The sequence below is a fragment of the Cetorhinus maximus genome, unplaced genomic scaffold (assembly GCF_964194155.1).
Source record: "Cetorhinus maximus unplaced genomic scaffold, sCetMax3.hap1.1 HAP1_SCAFFOLD_477, whole genome shotgun sequence".
Classification (NCBI taxonomy): Eukaryota; Metazoa; Chordata; class Chondrichthyes; order Lamniformes; family Cetorhinidae; genus Cetorhinus; species Cetorhinus maximus.
Genome location: NW_027596419.1, coordinates 276,368 through 297,375, shown reverse-complemented (window position 1 = coordinate 297,375; position 21,008 = coordinate 276,368). Strand labels below are relative to the sequence as shown.

Here is a 21,008-nt window from a genome sequence, read left to right as displayed (position 1 = left end):
TGCAGCGGTTAAAGGCGTTACAGAAATGTGAGTTCTTCACCGGATATACAGCAGGCCATTCGGCCCATCTGCTCCGTGCCGGTGTTTCTGCTCCACACGAACCTCCTCCCACCCACCGCCCTCTCTCCATCTCACCCCATCACCCTATCCTTCCATTCCTTTCTCCCTCATGTGTTTATCGAGCTTCCCCCTAAAACACATCGATACTATTCACCTCCACCACTCCCTGTGGGAGCGAGTTCCACATTCTCCCCACTCTCTGGGTAAAGAGGTTTCTCCTGAATTCCCCATTGGATTTATTAGTGAGGATCTTATATTGATGACCCCCTAGTTCTGGTCTCCCCCACACACAAGAGGAAACAGTCTGTCTGTATCCAGGTGCGTGTTCCAGAAGGGTCTTGTCAGCAATGCCTACCACAGTCAAATAGCTCGCCAGCCAGCACTATTGTGGGGGGGGCAGGTAAAAGAGTTGCTGGTGGTGGGGGTGGGATGTTGTTGACACAAAGGGGTCATTCCAGCAGCCAGACCATGATCTCTATATTCCATCACCCTTCTCCCCACCCCCCTCCCTCACCCAACCCCAACATCCCCGACTGTAACACACTCTGAACAGGTTAATCTCTAAACACCCCCACCTTCCCCCCGCAGATACACCAGGAGACGATGAAGGAGGAGATCGGAGCCGGAGTGTCCTTCCTGGTCAGCTTGGTCAGGAATCGCAGCAGGCTACATCAGGAAAAGATCGAGGAGTTTGGGGAGAAGCTCACTGCGATACTGTACCGAAAATACCAGAATCACTGGTACCCAGCCAATCCCAGCAAAGGACAAGCATACAGGTAAGCAAACAGCAGAGCCGCCCAGTACAATGGCTAGAATATTACAGCACAGAAACGGGCCATTCAGCCCATCTGCTCTGTGCCAGTGTTTCTGCTCCACACGAGCCTCCTCCCACCCCCTGTTCATCTCACCCCATCACCATATCCTTCTATTCCTTGCCCCCCGCCCCCCCCATGTTTTTATCCAGCTTCCCCCTGAAAGGGCATAAAATATTGGACAGCACACCAGGGAGGACCCTCCTCACTATTTCTTGCATTGCGCTGAGGGACATTGTCCATCCACTTGCGAGAGCAGATGGAACAAGTCCTGGGTTTGAGTCTCCACCCCAGAGACTTCAGCCCCATAATCCAGGCCGACACTCCACAGTGCCAGTGCCGAGGGGGCGCCGCGCTGTCAGAGGGTCGGTGCCAAAGGGAGATGCTGGCCTTCAGGTGAAACTTTAAACCAAAGTTCCCGTCTGCCTCCTTGGTGGGTGTAAATGATCCCACGGCCACTATTTGGAAGAGGACCAGGGGGAAGGTCCTGGGGCCAATATTTACCCCTCAACCAACATCACTAAAAAAACAGATGATCTGGGTCATTACCACATTAATGTTTGTGGGAGCTTGCTGTGCACAAATTGGCCGCCACGTCTCCGACATTACACAGTGAACATACTTTTGAATAAATATTTCATTGGCTGTGAAAGGTTTTGGGACATCCTGGGGTGGTGAAGGCGCCAGAGAAATGCAAGTCTTTGTTTTGAAAAAAAGCAAAAAACTGCAGATGCTGGAAATCCAAAACAAAAACAAAAATACCTGGAAAAACTCAGCAGGTCTGGCAGCATCTGCGGAGAGGAAAACAGTTAACGTTTCGAGTCCGTATGATTCTTCAACAGAACTAAGGAAAAATAGAAAAGAGGTGAAATATAAGGTGGTTTAAGGGGGGCGGGGTGGGACAGGTAGGGCTGGATAGAGGGCCAGTGATAAGGTGGAGATAGCCAAAAGATGTCATAGACTAAAGGGCAAAGAGGTGGTGACGGTGGTGATATTATCTAAGGAATGTGCTAATGGGGACATTAAGGGTTGAAAGCAGGACGAGCAAGGTACCAGGTAGCCCTAGTGGGGGTGGAGTGGGGAGAAGGGATCGAAATAGGCTAGAAGGTAAGAGATAATACAATTGATGGAAATACATTTAAAAATAATGGAAATAGGTGGGAAAAGAAAAATCTATATAAATTATTGGAAAAAAGGGGGATCAGAAAGGCGGGGGGGATGGAGGAGAGAGTTCATTGATTGTCTTTGTTTTGAAAGTTGCTCGAAGTTGGAGGAACGCAGAGATTTTGGAGGGTTGTCGGGCTGGAGGAGGTTACAGAGATAGATAGGGTTTTAGGGGCTGGAGGAGGTTACAGAGATAGGGAGAGTTATAGAAGCTGGAGGAGGTTTCAGAGATAGGGAGGGTTGTAGAGGCTGGAGGAGGTTACAGAGATAGGGAGGGTTATAGAAGCTGGAGGAGGTTACAGAGATAGGGAGGGTTTTATGGGCTGGAGGAGGTTACAGAGATAGGGAGGGTTGTAGGGGCTGGAGGAGGTTACAGGGATAGAGAGGGTTATAGAAGCTGGAGGAGGTTACAGAGATAGGGAGGGTTGTAGGGGCTGGAGGAGGTTACAGAGATAGGGAGGGTTGTAGGGGCTGGAGGAGGTTACAGAGATAGGGAGGATTGTAGGTGCTGGAGGAGGTTACAGAGATAGGGAGGGTTGTAGGGGCTGGAGGAGGTTACAGGGATAGGGAGGGTTGTAGGGACTGGAGGAGGTTACAGAGATAGGGAGGGTTGTAGGGACTGGAGGACGTTACAGAGATAGGGAGGGTTGTAGGGGCTGGAGGAGGTTACAGAGATAGGGAGGGTTGTAGGGACTGGAGGAGGTTACAGTGATGGGGAGGGTTGTAGGGACTGGAGGAGGTTACAGAGATAGGGTGGTTTGTGGGGACAGTTTTGAAAACAAGAATGAAAGTTTTAAAATGGAGGCATTGTCGGACTGGGAGCTAATGTATGTCAGTGAGTGACGGGGTGAAGGCTGAACGGAACTTGGTACAACTTGGGAAAAGGGCCAATAGAGTTCTGGATGGTCTAATGTCTGTCCTCTTGGATCCTTCAGTATATTTTTTCTCTCCCTGGTAGATGCATTCGGATAAACAGGAAACATAAAGCAGACCCATCCTTGTTGCTCGCTTGTCAAGACTGTGATCTGGAATATAACCAGTTGAGACTGCCCAAAGAGATTACGTTGTGGATTGATCCCCAGGAGGTGTGCTGCAGGTAAGTCTTCACCTGGATGGTTTAGCAACACAGTCACCGCAGAGACAAACACAAGGAGCTCATCTGGAGAACTGTGTCCGATTCCGACTGCCTCACACTTTAGGAGGGAAGGCGAGGCCTTGGGGAGGGTGAGGGGGAGATTGACTCGAATGGCGCCAGGGAAGAGGGACTTCAGTTCATGTGGAGAGACTGGGGAAGCTGGGATTGTTCTCCTTAGAGCAGAGAAGGTTAAGGGGGAGATTGAGTCGAGGCGTTCATAATCTTGAGGGGGTTTGGATAGAGTCAATAAGGAGAAAGTGTTTCCAGTGGCAGGAGGGTCGGTAACCAGAGGGACACAGATTGAAAGGAATCGGAACCAGAGGGGGAGATGAGAATTTTTTTTACACAGCGAGTTGTTGTGATCTGGAAGGCGCTGCCTGAAAGGGGGGTGGATGCAGATTCAACAGGAACTTCCAAAGGGGGAATTGTGTCTGTCTGTCTCTCTCTCTCACTGGTGTGCTCTCTGTCTCTCCTTCACTGTACGGTAAACCTTCCCTCGGCTGTGTTCTGCCAGTTTGTGTGGGTGTTTGTTGTTTATACCAGGTTGTTAGTGGCTGTGTCTCGCGTGTTGCTGCCTGACCCGATTCCCACTAAATCTTCATTTGAATTTCCTGCAGGTGTAGTGATGGGAGTCTGCCTTTCACTGTCGCTCAGTTTGGACAAGACTCCAGGAGGGCGGCATCGTTAGACTCTGAGCAAGGCAGCGCGTCCTCGGAGTGCAGCACACCTGACTGCCACTCGGAGACTTCGTCAGATGAAGGGGAACATGCCAAAGGTCAAACAGTGAAGGAAACTGCAGCAAAAACAGCTGAAGCTACTGGCAAGGTAAAGAGAACATTGAGCACCCAGTGCTGGGAGGGGTCGGAGTGAATGGTTCCAATACTCTCCGGGCCAATCTCCCACCTTCTACCCCTGGAAACTCATCAAAAACTCAACTGCCCCCAGACCCTAACTCACATTGAGTCCCGTTCACCCATCACTATCCTGTCGCTCACTGACCTACACTGGCTCCTGGTCCAGCAACACCTCCGTGTTTCAAAAAAAAATCTCATCCTTATTTCAAATCCTTCCTCACCCCTCCCTATTTCTATAAGCCCCTGGAACCCTCCCTATCTCCGTAATCTCCACCAGACCCTACAACCCTATCTCTGTAACCTCCTCCAGCCCCTACAACCCTCCCTATCTCCGTAATCTCCACCAGCCCCTACAACCCTATCTCTGTAGCCTTTTCCAGCCCCTACAACCCTCCCTATCACCATAACCTCCTCCAGCCCCAACCCTCCCTATCTCCGTAATCTCCACCAGCCCCTACAACCCTATCTCTGTAACCTTTTCCAGCCCCTACAACCCTCCCTATCACTATAATCTCCTCCAGCCCTAACCCTCCCTATCTCCGTAATCTCCTCCAGCCCCTACAACCCTATCTCTGTAACCTTTTCCAGCCCCTACAACCCTCCCTATCACCATAACCTCCTCCAGCCCCAACCCTCCCTATCTCCGTAACCTCCTCCAGCCCTAACCCTCCCTATCTCCGTAATCTCCTCCAGCCCCTACAGCACTATCTCTGTAACCTCCTCCAGCCCCTACAACCCTACCTATCACCATAACCTCCTCCAGCCCTAACCCTCCCTATCTCCGTAATCTCCTCCAGCCCCTACAACCCTATCTCTGTAACCTCCTCCAGCCCCTACAACCCTATCTCTGCAACCTCCTCCAGCCCCTACAAATCTATCTCTGTAACCTCCTCCAGCCCCTACAACCCTCCCTATCTCCGTAATCTCCTCCAGCCCCTACAACCCTCCCTATCTCTGTAACCTCTTCCAGCCCCTACAACCCTCCGAGATCTCTGCACTCCTCCAATTCCGGCCTCTTGACCATCCCCCGCTTCCCATCGCTCTGCCATTGGCAGCCATGTCTTCAGCTGCCTGGGGGCCCTAAACTCTGGAATTCCCTCCCTAAACTCACTCACTCCCTCCCGAACACAGTCTGTCTCTCTTTCTATCTGTGGGAACTGGCTGTGCAATTGTTGGCTGCCCACATTTCCTCTATTTACAACAGTGACCACACTTCAAATAAATTACTTCATTGGCTGTGAAACACTTTGGGACGTCCTGAGGTGGGGAAAGGCGCTAGAGAAATGCAAGTCCTTGCACGTGGCCTGTGGAGACGGGGCTGGGGATTAATTGGAGCTTGTGTGTTTGATTTGTCATGTTTAATTGATTCAATAATTTTATCCCTTAGGTTTCTGGAAGTTTCTCCCAGTGCACTGCTGCGTGGCCTCTGTACCCTCACAAGCCGGTGCAGTATGCCACATTCTACCAACCCGTCCCCCTCATCAGCTACTACTTGATACCCGGACTGGACAAGGCCCTGCAACCTCCCCCAGGCTTCCTCCTGCCTCAGGTGCAGGCCCACTGCTCGAAGATCGGCAAAAGGCACAAGTGATGAAGGTCCTGGCTAGCAGAGGGATCGGATACCTCGCTCACACTGAGCTGTGCCAACCCTGTGCTTAACTGCTCCATTCTAACACCCATGGGCATGTTTGCAAGTGGCTGAGCTGTGTGTGTGTGAGCGCGTTGTGTGTGTGAGCGCAGAGTGTGTGTGTCTGTGAACGTGGTGTGTGTGTGAGCGCGGTGTGTGTGTGTGTGTGTGTGTGTGACTGTGAGCGAGGTGTGTGTGTGAGCGCGGTGTGTGTGTGTGTGTGTGTGAGCGCGGTGTGTGTGTGTGTGTGAGCGCAGTGTGTGTGTGAGCGAGGTGTGTGAGTGTGAATGAGTCAGAGAGAAATGTTGCTGTATTTAACATTCACTACTCACGTGTGTGTGTAAGGCCCACACTGCCTATGTGTGTTTGTCGGGTTTACACTGCTGCTCCTGTGGGTCTGTGTATACTTTATATATAATTGAAGCCGTCTCTGTATTATTAATCTGTACTAAAAACTCAGGTATCTTTGAAAATATGATGTGTGTCCACATTGCCTGACAGGTGATTGTTATTTATCATGTTTACAGGGGGAGTGTGTGAAATACCCCAGAGTCTCTGTTAATATGTATTTGTTAAATTATCATCTATCTGGCTTGTGGAATATTTAATGTTTTTGCACTTTTATTTTATTTGCTGCTGCTGATCACTCTCCATTCGCTCCTGTTGAAATCTCAGAGCCTCTCTTGGGTAAGAAACTTAGCTGTGATGCTTATCATAGCCAAATAGCCCATCAACATCCACTGAGTGAGGCTCCAGAAGGTGCCTGGCGAATGGATTGCTGAAGACATTAGGACAAACTCTAGCACTCAAAAGAGTGTGTTTTCTGTGCAATATACATTGAGCAATTTAAATTTTTTAAATCCAAAAATTGTTTAAAAGGGATTTGGGGAATTGTTTCCTGAGGATGAGGTGTTGAGGAACAACTCTGGATCCCTGGGATTTTTTAGCTCTTCTTCCTTAATGTGGGAATAGTGTTCCTGTATCTTTCTCCCAGGTTAGGGGAAGGGTCCCTATCTCTGAATGGCCTCCTGAATGAGCTTGCTGTGTTGATTCATACCAAAGGCCGCAGTGTGTTAACACAGTGAACCCCTGGTCTGCTGTCCTGCTGCCATTGCCCATTCCCACACTCAAACAGTGACTTGTGTTTCCACCCCAGTAACCCAGGGACACAATCTCCCCAGTGGGGCGAGTGGAAGCCCCTTACCCAGACCCTCACCCAGTTCATGTCTCTCCAAGCCTTTACAGATATTGGAGAAAAATCACAGCGGACCAACACAGTGTTACTGCTCCCCAACTGGTGAATGGGAGAAACTTTTATAAAACTCAGTATTTATTGACCGTCAGTTAAGCGCGAGTTAAATGGCTTATTCTGAATGTCTCATTAAATTTCTTTTTTCTTTTGTGTAAAATAAATTAAACCACTTTGTTCAAACAACATTCCCAGGGTGGTGTGAGTTTCTGTAAAGATTGGAATACTGATTTCCTCCTTTTGGACAACTTCATGTGTTCATCAGCTGAGGCACTTTGGGACTTTCATGGAACAATACTGGTCACTCGTTAGGGTGGGGGAGGGAGTGGGATTTTTTAATTCATTCATGTGGGCGTCATTGGCCGGGCCAGCATTTATTGCCCGTCACTAATTGCCCCTTTAGAAGGTGATGATGAGCTGCCTCCTTGAACTGCTGCAGTCCATGTGGTGTAGGAACACCCACAGTGCTGTCAGGGAGGGAGCTCCAGGATTTTGACCCAGCGACAGTGAAGGAACGGCCGATGGATTTGCAAGTCAGGACGGTGAGTGGCTTAGAGGGGAACTTCCAGGTGGTGGTCTTCCCAACTATCTGCTGCCCTTGTCCTTCTAGATGGTAGTGGTGGTGGGTTTGGAAGGTGCTGTCTAAGGAGCCTTGGTGAGTTTCTCCAGTACATCTTGTAGATGGTACACACGCTGCTGCTACAGTGCGTCGGTGGTGGAGAAAGTGAACATTTGTGGATGGGGTGCCAATCAAGCGGGGCTGCTTTGTCCTGGATGGTGTTGAGCTTCTTGAGTGTTGTGGGAGCTGCACTCATCCAGGGCAAGTGGGGAGTATTCCATCACACTCCTGACTTGTGCCTTGTAGATGGTGGACAGGCTTTGAGGAGTCAGGAGGTGAGTTACTCACCGCAGGATTCCCAGCCCCTGGCCAGCTCTTGTAGCCACAGTGTTTATATGCTATTCCAGTTCAGTTTCTGGGTGGAGAGAAGGCACCAATTTCTCCCCAATTCCAGGGTTGGAGGACTTGTGGAAGAATTGACCCGAGCCACCAAAGCAGAACAGCAAACTGGAGAAACAGCAGACTTAACATGGACTTCAACAACTTCCAGTCATGAAAGTGCTTTTATTGTTTTAGCTCATTTTTATTCATTGATTTATCCCCTTTTTTACCCCACTTGCTATCCTTCTCGCTTCCAATGTCCCCTCGCCCCACCCCAAAGGACCATCTGTCACTTCTTCCATGTTGTTCTTTCACCGACTGCAAACCCTCGTTCTGCTATTAATACATTCTCCTGTCGGAGGGTCAGTACTGAGGGGGCTCCGCGCTGTCGGAGGGTCAGTACTGAGGGGGTTCCGCGCTGTCGGAGGGTCGACACTGAGGGGGCTCCGCGCTGTCGGAGGGTCGACACTGAGGGGGCTCCGCGCTGTTGGAGGGTCGACAGTGAGGGTGCTCCGCGCTGTCGGAGGGTCGACACTGAGGGGGCTCCGCGCTGTCGGAGGGTCGACACTGAGGGGGCTCCGTTCTGTCGGAGGGTCGACACTGAGGGGGCTCCGCGCTGTCGGAGGGTCGACACTGAGGGGGCTCCGCGCTGTCGGAGGGTCGACACTGAGGGGGCTCCGCGCTGTCGGAGGGTCGACAGTGAGGGGGCTCCGCTCTGTCGGAGGGTCGACACTGAGGGGGCTGCGCGCTGTCGGAGGGTCGACACTGAGGGGGCTCCGCGCTGTCGGAGGGTCGACACTGAGGGGGCTCCGCGCTGTCGGAGGGTCGACACTGAGGGGGCTCCGCTCTGTCGGAGGGTCGACACTGAGGGGGCTCCGCGCTGTCGGAGGGTCGACACTGAGGGGGCTCCGCGCTGTCGGAGGGTCGACACTGAGGGGGCTCCGCACTGTCGGAGGGTCAGTACTGAGGGGGCTCCGCGCTGTCGGAGGGTCAGTACTGAGGGGGCTACACGCTGTCGGAGGGTCAACACTGAGGGGGCTCCGCGCTGTCGGAGGGTCGACACTGAGGGGGCTCCGCGCTGTCGGAGGGTCAGTACTGAGGGGGCACCGCGCTGTCGGAGGGTCAGTACTGATGGGGCATTTCAAAATGCATGTTTTGTGATGGCCAATCATATTCCACTTTTCCAAACAGGTCATGAGGTGTTTCAATGGAATCAATATTACAGACATTTCAATATGGTCATTACAGAGAGTCTCCACTCCCCCTCTTCCCCCCCACTCCCTCTCTTCCCCCCCACTCACTCTCTTCCCCCCTACTCCCCCTCTTCCCCCAATCCCTCTCTTACCCCCCCCACTCCCTCTCTTCCCCCCCACTCACTCTCTTCCCCCCCCACTCCCCCTCTTCCCCCACTCCCTCTCTTCACCCCCCCACTCCCCCTCTTCCACCCCATTCCCTCTCTTCCCCCCACTCCCCCTCTTCCCCCCCACTCCCTCTCTTCCCCCCACTCCCCCTCTTCCCCCCCACTCCCTCTCTTCCCCCACTCCCTCTCTTCCCCCTACTCCCTCTCTTCCCCCAACTCCCTCTCTTCCCCCAACTCCCTCCCTTCCCCCCCACTCCCTCTCTTCCCCCCCACTCCCTCTCTTCCCCCCACTCCCTCTCTTCCCCCCCACTCTCTCTCTTCCCCCCCACTCCCGCTCTTCCCCCCCACTCCCTCTCTTCCCCCCCACTCCCTCTCTTCACCCCCACTCCCTTTCTTCCCCCAACTCCCTCTCTTCCCCCACTCCCCCTCTTCCTCCACTCCCTCTCTTCCCCCAACACCCTCTCTACCCCCGCACTCCCTCTCTTCACCCCCACTCCCTCTCTTCCCCTCCCACTCCCTCTCTTCCCCCTCACTCCCCCTCTGCCCCCCCACTCCCTCTCTTCCCCCCCATCCCTCTATTCCCCCCCACTCCCTCTCTTCACCCCCACAGCCCCTCTTCCCTCACTCCCTCTCTTCCCCCAACTCCCTCTCTTCCCCCCCCACTCCCTCTCTTCACCCCCATCCCCTTTCTTCCCCCAACTCCCTCTCTTCCCCCAACTCCCTCACTTCCCCCCCACTCCCTCTCTTCCCCCCACTCCCTCTCTTCCCCCCACTCCCTCTCTTCCCCCCCACTCTCTCTCTTCCCCCCCACTCCCGCTCTTCCCCCCCACTCCCTCTCTTCCCCCCCACTCCCTCTCTTCACCCCCACTCCCTTTCTTCCCCCAACTCCCTCTCTTCCCCCAACTCCCTCTCTTCCCCCCCACTCCCTCTCTTCCCCCACTCCCTCTCTTCCCCCCCACTCCCGCTCTTCCCCCCCACTCCCTCTCTACCCCCCCACTCCCGCTCTTCCCCCCCCACTCCCGCTCTTCCCCCTCACTCCCTCTCTACCCCCTCACTCCCTCTCTTCCCCCACTCCCTCTCTTCCCCCTCACTCCCTCTCTTCCCCCAACTCCCTCTCTTCACCCCCACTCCCTCTCTTCCCCCAACTCCCTCACTTCCCCCCCACTCCCTCTCTTCCCCCCACTCCCTCTCTCCGCCCCACTCCCTCTCTTCCCCCAACTCCCTCTCTTCCCCCAACTCCCACCCTTCCCCCCACTCCCTCTCTTCCCCCCCCACTCCCTCTCTTCCCCCCCACTCCCTCTTTCCCCCCCACTCCCTCTCTTCCCCCCCACTCCCTCTCTTCCCCCCTACTCCCTCTCTCCCCCTCACTCCCTCTCTCCCCAACCCCCAACACCTTCTCTTCCCCCCCTCCATCTGTCCATGCTTCCTCTCCCCACCCCATGACCCTGGTTCCTCTCCAACCAGCCCCCTACCTCCCGGTCCCTCTCCAAACCCGCTGCCCCCCCATCAACACTGAGGAGGTGCCGCGCTGTCGGAGGGTCGGTGCCAAAGGAGATGCTGGCCTTCAGGTGAAATTTTATAACGAGATCCCCATCTGCCTCCTTAGTGCGTGTAAAAGATCCCACGGCCACTATTTGGAAGAAGAGCAGGGGGAAGGTCTCCCCGGTGTCCTGGGGCCAATATTTACCCCTCAACCAACATCACTAAAAAAACATGATCTGGATCATTATCACATTGATGTTTGTGGGAGCTTGCTGTCCGAAAATTGGCCGCCACGTTTCCTACATTACTACAGCGAACATACTTTTCGAAAAGTACTTAATTGGCTGTGAAAAGCTTTAGCCATCCTGGGAAGGTGAAGGCGCCAGGGAAATGCAAGTCTTTGTTTTGAAAGTTGCTGAAGTTGTCTCTGCAATACCGCCCTTTGCCCACCTGGTGGCGCCGCTGCTCAGTTTTAAATTTGGATGAGCAGCGCCATCTAATGGCTGAACCCCTTTAATACAGGAACAACAACAAAAAACAACTTGCATTTATATAGCGCCATTAATACTGCAAAAAAGTGCCCAAATGCACATCAGGGTTTTGTAAATGAGTCAAAAGTTGATCCAGAGCCACCTAAGCAGATACTAGGGACTAAAAGCTTAGAGAATGAAGTTTTTAAGGGGCACCTTAAAGGAAGGGAGATAGAGGATTAGGATGGGAATTCCAGAGTTTAGGACCCCAGGCAGCTGAAGGCACGGCCGCCAATGTTGGAGCGATGGAAATCGGGGGATGCTCAAGGGGCTGAAAGGAGCGCAGAGATTTTGGAGGGTTGTTGGGGCTGGAAGAGGTTACAGAGATAGGGAGGGTTACAGAAGCTGGAGGAAGTTACAGAGATAGAGAGGGTTATAAGGGTTGGAAGAGTTTACAGAGATAGAGAGGGTTATAGGGGGTTGGAAGAGGTTACAGAGATAGAGAGGGTTATAGGGCGTTGGAAGAGGTTACAGAGATAGGGAGGTTTGTATGGGCTGCAGGAGGTTAAAGGGATAGGGACGGTTGTAGGGGCTGGAGGAGGTTACAAAGATAGGGAGGGTTGCAGGGGCTGGAGGAGGTTATAGAGATAGGAAGGGTTATAGGGGTTGGAAGAGTTTACAGAGATAGGGAGGGTTGGAAGAGGTTACAGAGATAGGGAGGTTTGTAGGGCTGGAGGTGGTTAAAGGGATAGGGACAGTTGTAGGGGCTGGAGGAGGTTACAAGGATAGGAAGGGTTATACGGGGTTGGAAGAGGTTACAGAGTTTCTCCAGTGCATCTTGTAGATGGTACATACGGCTGCAAATGTACGTCGGTAGTGGAGAGAGTGAATATTTGTAAAAGGGGTGCCATCAAGCGGGCTGCTTTGTCCTGGATGGTGTCAAGCTTCTTGAGTGTTGTGGGAGCTACACTCATCCAGGGCAAGTGGAGAGTTTCCATCAGAGACTCCTGACTTGTGCATTGTAGATGGTGGACAGACTTTGGGGAGTCAGGAGGTGAGTTACTTGCCGCAGGATTCCCAGCCCCTGTCCTGCTCTTGTAGCCACAGTGTTTATATGGCTAGTCCAGTTCAGTTTCTGGGTGGAGAGAAGGCACCAATCTCTCCCCGATTCCAGGGGTGGAGGTCCTGTGGAAGAATTGACCTGAGCCACCAAAGGAGAGCAGCTGGTGACACAGGATGTTCATCCAGGGAGAGTCCCGAACCTCGTAATCCCACCCCCCGCACCCACCAAGCCAAAGTCACCAACTGCAGCTGCACTGGGAAACTCTCCAAGATCATGTTCTACACTGATGACAGTAAAGATCATGGAAGGCAGGGAACTTTTGTATAAACTTAATAGTCTCCAAAATATAATTGTAAGTACCAATACATTATTGAACTTATTCAGTGTAATAAATAAATGTCCCTAAAATACCAAATTGGTCAATTCCTTTTCCTGATCTCATGTTGATTTGGACATTCTGAAATTATCATCTCAGACTCACTGATGACAAGTTGGTGACAAGGACTCATGGTCAGTGGGAAGTGATTCTGATTTCAATCCTGAACTATGATCTCCACAAGGAAGCACTGAACGGTCTCCTTATTTAAGAAAGGACGTAAATGCGTTGGAAGCAGTTCAGAGAAAGTTTACCAGACCAATACCTGGAATGGGTGGGTTGGACAGACTCGAAGAGTAAGATCCTGCGGGGTCTTGACAGGGTGGATGTGGAGAGGATGTTTCCTCTTGTGGGAGAATCTAGAATTTAGGGCTCATGCTTTAAAAATAAGAGGTTGCCCATTTAAGACAGAAATGAGAAATTTCTCTCTGAGGGTCGTCTGGAGGATCAGAATCTCCTCCAACTGGGAAACATATGAAATTAAAAATCCAGACCCACAGACCTGTTTTGACTTCATTTTGAAGATATAAAATACAAAATTTTTATTTGGAACAATATACTTTCATAAAGTATTTGAATAAACATTACAAGGCATTTCGAAATGGCCATCACAAAAAATGCAATCATATTCCACTTTTCCACACAGGACATGAGGTGTTTCAATGGAATCAATATTACAGACATTTCAATATGGTCATTACAGAGAGTCAGACAGTGCAAAGCTATTCACTTTATCGACATACATCATGTTAACACTCTGAGGTGCTTCAATACAATGATGATATATTTAGTGTTCACTGTACACTTTCCGTCTGAATCGTACAGCCCGAGGGGTCTATACAATTCCCAGCCCCTCGGTGCACTGTAGCTGAAAGGTCTTAGACAGCGACCTTTCCCCATTGCGCCTTTGTGGCGTCTGCCCCCAAGCTCTAATACATCCCTCAGCACGTAGTCCACGGTGCCTCATTGTGGGGGGGGAGAGAGAGAGATGGTGGGAGGGCTGGCACCCGCAGGGCAGTGGTGGTGTTGGGGGGGGAGCCTCCACAGCGCAGAGGGTTATACGTTCATATGTAACAATCATCCATTCTGGGCTGATTTTCCCCTCCCTGACACAGGCTCAGTGCTGGGGAAACTCAGTCGGTGCTGGACAGTCCCGTTCCCCAGAAGGTTTTGTTCTCCAGCCGCTCCATCCTGATGCTCAGGTGCTGTTGTCACAAGGCCCCGTGTTTCATCTGGACAGGTCACCTCTGTCAAAGGAACATCCTTAGATGCTTCATTTCGATTGTTCGAGTGTCGATTCCTAGGAGAGAAAAACCAGCAGAGTTCAGGTGACATTAAAAGAATCCAACACTTTGGACAAGTGTGTAAAGGAGCCGTTCAGGAGCACAGACCGATTAAATTACACTCAACATCCTGGGTACCAATAGCAGCTGGAAAATGGGTCACAGGAGCTGCACGGTGATGGAGCACAGAGTGTAGAGGAGAGGAGGCTCATAGGGGAGGCAATGGGCAAGAGCTGGACACTCCACAGGAGCTGTGCTGACCGAGGCACCAGACAAATAGAAAAATGCCAGCTCACCTCAATATTGGAGAAGAAGAAGAATTGATGAGGATCTCGGTTAACACTGAGCTGAAGATGATGGGGATCAGATCAGACACAAGGAGGTTGGGAGTGTCCGGGCTCTCCAGACTGATCCTGAAGGACTGAGAGGAGCCACAGATGGACAGGATATTCCTTGATGTGCTCAAGCCCAATCCAGCAGTGACCAAACAGGTTAACAGACACAGAAATATCGTGATGGAGAGTCAGAGGACAGAGTTAGAGAGTCTGTAATAATTTCCCCTCCCCACCGCTGGGTGGGTGAGAGGTGGGCAGGGAGATGGGGATGTTGAAGGAGACAAGGAAATCCAAGATGGCTGTGCCAGTGATGGAAACCACTGATGGCCGGGTCACAGGGTGCTGAGATTGAGCAAGAACTTGCATTTGTATAGCAGCCTTATTGTCCAAAGGTGCCTAACAGGGGAAAGCGTGAGCCAAATAAGGAGATATTAGGACAGGTGACCAAAGTCTTGATCAAAAGGTGGTAGGTTTTAAAGAGCGCCTGAAAAGGAGAGGTTTAGGGAGGGAATTCCAGAGCTTAGGGCCCAGGCAGCTGACATCACGACCGCCAATGGTGCAGTGATGGAAATCAGGGGATGGTCAAGAGGCCAGAGAGATGAGCACAGGCAGCTCAAAGTGTATCGCTGTACAGAACATTTCCACAACACTAAATGTAATAAAACTAAACTGGAATTAACAATGGGAGCCGTGGAACATTCTAGAACTCACCATCTTTGCCGTGTTTGGAATATGAAAACCACAATTACAGCAACAAGAAGAACAGGAATTCCGATTCCCAATCCCACTCTTGCTCTAGTAGAGAGTCCAGAATCTGTGGACAGAATGAAGACATTAACAGACTGGGACACACTAACAAAACTAACAGCAGAGACCTTCAGCACCCAGTGTTTCAGAACCAACCTCAGTACAAACAGATCCCTGGTTAATTCTAGTCCTGGAGGGATGTGGGAGGTTAGATACCAATAATCACACACACACCAGGCCACCCCACAGCTCCGTGCACGCACACACTGTCCCACAATGTGATGGACACATGCTTTCCAATCGACATAACTGGACACTGACCAGCAGCAACCTCCCTCCAGTTAAACCCAACAGTCCGCTGAAATAGAGCGGGAATTTTAATTAAATCAGGAAAGGAAAGCCACGGGATTGGGTGGAACACTGATTTACACCCAGGTCAATATTACTCCCCACTGACTTCAGCCAGTGTTACACACAATCCCGTCAGTTTCCCAATAGGAGGGTTCGGTTAAAATTGTACCCAGACTTTCCACACAGGATTCCAGAGACACTAATGCTAGTGGGAAGCAGGAATCCTCACTTCTGTATCTGAGGGACAGGAAGGTGAGATTCAAAAAACAGAAATAACAATTCCAAGTAGTTTAAGGGCCAGTTACAGGTAACAGTGACCCACACCACTCACTCTCACAGCATCATTCTATGGTGAAATATCACACAGCATTTCAAACATTCTAATGTTACTACCTGTCTCTGCAGCATGTTCAAATGTAAGAGCTGAAAACACATGCAGTAGTTTAGAAACAGATTTACCTGGTACCTGTGTGTGTTCTAAAGAAAACAACATGTGTTTAGTATCGTGTGTGAAACAAACTGCAGAAATGTTCAAAGACTCTATCGGGCTTTAGGGAAACACATCCTGGGAGGAACGGGATTTGGGTCAAACTGATCGGGAAGGATCAGGAACAGGGTCGGCAAAGTGAAAAATCCAACAGGGTTGCATTAACTGTGGGGGGGGTAGAATGGAAGTTTTCAAGAGTTACCCTGAGCAGGATCATTCCCAGCAGCCTACATCCCCCTGTAGAGAGAATCCCCCCAGGATCCTGGGTCTACTGGGATACACTTTCAAGGCAAGTGCACTGGGTCTTGTAAAGGCTGCCTGAGAGGTGTGATGGGCCCCACCTCCCCAACATCTGGAGATGGATAGAGCTCTTTGCTGGAGAGTGAGTGCAGCTTGATAGCTCCATTAACTCCTTCCATCACCCAGTTTGACAGCTCTGTCCTTCAGGGCTCAGTCTGCTCAGTCAGTGGTGCTATTACTGACCCAGCCTTAGTGATGGACATTGAAGACCTCACTCAGTACATTCTGTGTCCTCGCTACCCTCAGTGCTTCCTCCAAGTGGCATTCAACATGCAGGAGTACTGATTCATCAGCTGAGGGGGGGCAGCTTGATAACTCTGTTAACTCCTTCCATCAGTGAGTATGACTATATCACCCAGCTCTCCCAGCATTACCACTAGTCCCCAGATGTTAGTGAGGGGATATTGCAGAGTCCACTGGGCTGGGTGGGTCTTGGTTGTTTCCTGATTCCATAACTGGGTCACATCCAGTGATCTGTTCAATTTTAGTCTCTTTTTTTCTCATGGTTTGATTCTGATTGAAGTGGCCGAGCAAGTCAGAGGACAGTTAAAAGTCAACCAGGTTATTGTGGGACTGGAGTCACATAGAGACCAGACTGGGTAAGGACGGCAGGTTTCCTTCCCTAAAGGGACATTCGTCAACCAGTTGGGGTTTTGCAACAATCCAACAGCTTCAGGGTCACTTTTATTGGAACCAACTTTATATTTCCAGATTTTTATTTAACAAAGAGAATTTAAATTCTGGAAGTGCCATGCTGGGATTTGAACTCTCATCCTCTGGATTGTTAGTCCAGGTCTCTGTATTACTAGTCTAGTAACATAACCACTGAACGACCAAACCTATACAGAGATTAAATACAGAATGCCTGAAACAGAAACCTCTCACCTCTTAGAGAGATGACCAAGATCAGTTTGCTCCCAATAATAGCCCACACTCGTGTTCCTGTAAATCTGACACTGATACTGGTTCATGTCAGACTTCCTGAGGTCAGAGATCAGAACCAACCAGCTGCCCTGTTCCAGTTGATCTTTGAACAGTTTTGTTCTGTTTCTGAACCATGGGTCTTGTCCTGTCAAATCGTCATTCCCACCGATGAACTTGTGTAAATGTTCATGCTGAGATGTCCCCCAAATTACCAGTAAATCTGAGACTGGGACATTGCGTTTGTAGGTACAGGGCAGCACAACCTGCTCCCCAAGGAGCCCAGAAACTGGCACAGGCGAGTCACCAGGGAAAGATTCTAAGTATTTATCCACAGATATAACCTCCCTGCTGGTACATTACATCCCAAGCTTCACATGGTTATACTGCGATGCTTGATTTACAAGAAGCACTGACCAGTAAATCACTGCTTTCATTTCTGTGGGAAGGTTAAAGCTCAGGCATTAAGGGCCTTCAACTAAACCCAGCTTGTGCTGGAGATTTGGGATCATGTACATCCACCAGAGAAGGCAAATGGCAACCTGGGTTTCTCAGCCCATAAAAAAGATGGCCCCTCAGGGAGAAGCCAGAGGGAGTGGCACCGCGCCCTCTGGCACTACCCTAGGAGGTGTTGTGCTCAATTTTCCCCATGTCTATTGGAGGGGGATTTGGCCCCATGACCACCTGACTCAGGTGAATGTTGAAGCCACTGAACCACAGCTGACCCCTCATCTAACATTATAAAATTTCACACGGTATTACCTTCGGTTGTGTTGTGTTGGTTATGATGATCAACTGCAGGAGTTACACTTGGGTCTGGGGTTCGACAAACTGGAATAGAAAACGTTACAGTTCAAATGCGAATTAGATCCACTATTTAACTTATGCATCTGCCCCCATTCAGCTAATCTACTGCTGAAGCCCTCATGTCTGCGTTTATTACTTCCAGACTCAACTATTCCAATGTTCTCCTGGGCAGTGTCCCACATTCCACCCTCTAATCTCCAGCCCATCCAAAACTCTGCTGCCGTCATATCCTAACACCCACACCAAGTCCCTTTCACACATCACCCCCATGTTGCTCACTGACATACATTAGCCTCCGGTCCAGTAATGCCTCAATTTTAATATTCTCATCCTTGCTTACTAATCCTTTCATTGCCTCCCTATCTCTGTAACCTCTTGTCCCTCCGACCATCCTTATCTCTAACTTTCTCCAACCCCTCAAATCCTCCCCATCTCTCCACTGTCTTCCAGCCCCTCCCTGTCATTGTAACCTGCAACCTTCACTACAACCCTCTGAGATCTCTGCGCTCCTCCAATTCAAGCCCCTGGAGCATCCCCCGTTTTCCATCGCTCCACTAATGGCGGCCGTGCCTTCAGCTGCCTGGGCGCTAAGCTCTGGGACTCCCTCTCTAAACCTCTTCGACACTGTCTGTCCTTGTTGAAGATGAGCCTTAAAACCGACCTCTGACTGAGCTTTTGGTCACCTGTTCCTAATGTGGCTCAGGGCCAAATCTGGTTTTATGAAGCTCCAAAGTTGAGATTTAACAAGGCTAAAAATGCTCTTTCAATTAAAGTTTTTGAAAGTTGGATAAACACCTGAATGGGGAAAGAAATCTGCAGAACTGTGGGAAAAGAGAAGGGGACTGGGATTAATTGAGTAGCTCTTCCTCAGAGGCAGCACGATGGGCTGAATGAACTCCTATGTTGCACGATTTTCAGTCACCACTCACACTGTAGATCTAAAGGCAGTCATCCATTTATTTACTCAAATAGTGAGCGTGGGTAACATCACACTAAAGGGCAGCTGGAACGCCAGCTCTGGTTGGATGTACTCCTCCAGGTCTGATCACATGACCACGTTACAGACATAGCTGCAGGATGACAGATTGGGACCTGAATATTAAAGGGCTCATGAAATTTAAGATGGACAGGAAGCTAGGAAAAGGTGGAGGGGTGGCTCTGTTAATTAATTGCAGTAATAGGTCATCCCTCACTATTGTGCTAAATTCAGGAAACCAGGATGTAGAAACGGTGTGGGTCGAGATGAGAAATGATAAAGGCAAGAAGTCATTTGTGGGAGTGGTATACAGGCTCCCTAACAGTGACCACACAGTAGGATGGAATTTAAAGGAGGAAATAATGGGAGCTTGTCAGAAAGGCACATGGGGACATTTTAATCCGCATATAGACTGGAAAAAAATCAGATGGGCAAAGGTAGCCTAGATGAGGAGTTCAAAGAAAGTTTTTGGGAAAGTTTCTGAGAACAGCATGCTCTGGAACCAACCACAGAGCAGGCTATACTAGACCTGGTATTGTGCAACAAGATAGGATAAATTGATATCCTCATAGTGAAGACACCCTTAGGTGGCAGTGATCATAATATGATTGAAGTTTACATTCAGTTTGAGGGAGAGAAGAGTGGGTCCAAGGCTAGTATTTTAAACTTAAATACGGGCAATTATTTGGGAATGAAAACAGAGCTAGTTAAAGTGAACTGGAAAATAAGGCTAAGGGATAGGTCAGTAGAGATGCAGTGGCAGATATTTGAAGGGACATTTCAGAATACACAAAATAAATACAGTCCAATGAGAAAGAAAAATTCCAAGGGGAGGACACACCATCCATGGTTAACTAAAAGAGTTAAAGACAGTATCAAACTTCAAGAAAAATCATAATTGCGCAAAGATGGGTGGCAGCTCAGAAGATTGGGCAGAATATAGAGAACAAAGAATGACAAACAGGTTAATAAGGAAGGAAAATTAAGAGTCTGAGAGAAAGCTAGTTAGAAATATGAATACAGATAGCCAGAGTTCCTATAGATACCTAAATAAGAAAAGAATTAACAAAGTGAGCATTGGTCCTATAGAAAACGAGTCTGGGGAATTAATAATGGGAAGTAAGGAGATGGCAGATGAATTGAACAGATTTTGTATCAGTCTTCACTACGGGGGACACAAGTAACATCCCAGAAATAGCTGTAAATCAGGAAAAGGGAGAGAGGAACTCAGGAAAATTACAATCACCAATGAAACGGTAGTGAAAAAATTGTTAGAGTTGTGGGCTGACAAATCCTTGGGGCCTGATGGAATTAATCCAGGCTGTGGCCCTTTAGTTCAAGCTGGTTTATTTTTCAAGATAACTCCTCAATGCTACCACACAGTGTTCCAGCTGTATCTTTCTATTCTATTTAGATGGGATAATCAATGGCCATCACCTGTTTAACCAGCAATTGTTTTTATCAAGGTGATTGCCACATTAATAAATGGGTGGGATGAAACGAGTGGTGTGCCACAGGGATTAGTGCTGGGGCCTCAACTTTTCACAATTTATATAAATGACTTGGATGAAGAGACAGGAGGTATGGCTGCTAAATTTGCTGATGAAGTAAGTTGTGAAGGGGACATAGATAGCTTAAGTGATTGAGCAAAGATCTGGCAAATGGAGTATAATGTGGGCAAATGTGAACTGTCCATTTTGGCTGGAAAAATGAAAAAGCATATTATCTAAGTAGTGAGAGATTGCAGAGCTTAGATGGAGGGATCTGGGTGTCCTAGTGCATGGATCACAAAAGGCTAGTATGCAGGTACAGCAAGTAATTAGGAAAGCGAAGACAATGTGAGGTGAACTGAATATAAAAGTAGGGAGGTTATGCTCCAGTTTAAGGAAGGATGTAAATGCGTTGGAAGCAGTTCAGAGAAGGTTTACCAGACTAATACCTGGAATGTATTGGTTGTCTTATGAGGAAAAGCTGGACACATTAGGCATGTATCTGCTGGATTTTAGACTGAGACACAACTTGACTGAAACATATATGATCCTATGGTTCAACGTCCTGTCCAAAAGACAGCACATCCCTGTCCCTGAACAATGAGGTTCAAAACCCACACCACAGACCTGAGCTCAAAAAAATGCTGACATTCCCACTGTGGCACTGAGGGAGTGCTGCACTATTGGAAGTTCTGTCTTTTAGTCGAGACATTAAACTG

General features: G+C 49.7%; 2 protein-coding genes across 2 annotated transcripts in view; one reads left to right on the top strand and one right to left on the bottom strand.

The window, feature by feature from the left end:
• The first annotated feature begins 654 nt into the window (after nt 1-654).
• Nucleotides 655-7,081, top strand: LOC144673799 (protein BTG3-like). Its single transcript, XM_078535457.1, has 4 exons — nt 655-836; nt 2,995-3,132; nt 3,789-3,996; nt 5,413-7,081. Exons 1-4 carry the CDS (start codon nt 664-666, stop codon nt 5,614-5,616), a joined length of 723 nt encoding a protein of 240 aa, XP_078391583.1. The 5' UTR covers nt 655-663; the 3' UTR covers nt 5,617-7,081.
• A 6,020-nt stretch (nt 7,082-13,101) lies between these two features.
• Nucleotides 13,102-21,008, bottom strand: part of LOC144673801 (uncharacterized) — a 57,677-nt gene continuing 49,770 nt past the window's right edge. Inside the window, exons 4-6 of the mRNA XM_078535459.1 lie at nt 17,779-17,847; nt 14,922-15,024; nt 13,102-13,892 (exon numbers count right to left, since the gene is read on the bottom strand). Coding sequence (XP_078391585.1) covers nt 13,670-13,892; nt 14,922-15,024; nt 17,779-17,847 — 395 coding nt within the window. The 3' untranslated portion in view covers nt 13,102-13,669. The remainder of the gene's footprint in view (nt 13,893-14,921; nt 15,025-17,778; nt 17,848-21,008) is intronic.

Bases quoted from the DNA above. Each gene is read 5' to 3' on its own strand.
- LOC144673799 (XM_078535457.1), top strand. From the start codon at position 664: ATGAAGGAGGAGATCGGAGCCGGAGTGTCCTTCCTGGTCAGCTTGGTC. The intron at 837-2,994 runs GTAAGCAAACAG...TCTCCCTGGTAG, and splicing joins AGCAAAGGACAAGCATACAG to ATGCATTCGGATAAACAGGA. The intron at 3,997-5,412 runs GTAAAGAGAACA...TTTATCCCTTAG, and splicing joins CAGCTGAAGCTACTGGCAAG to GTTTCTGGAAGTTTCTCCCA.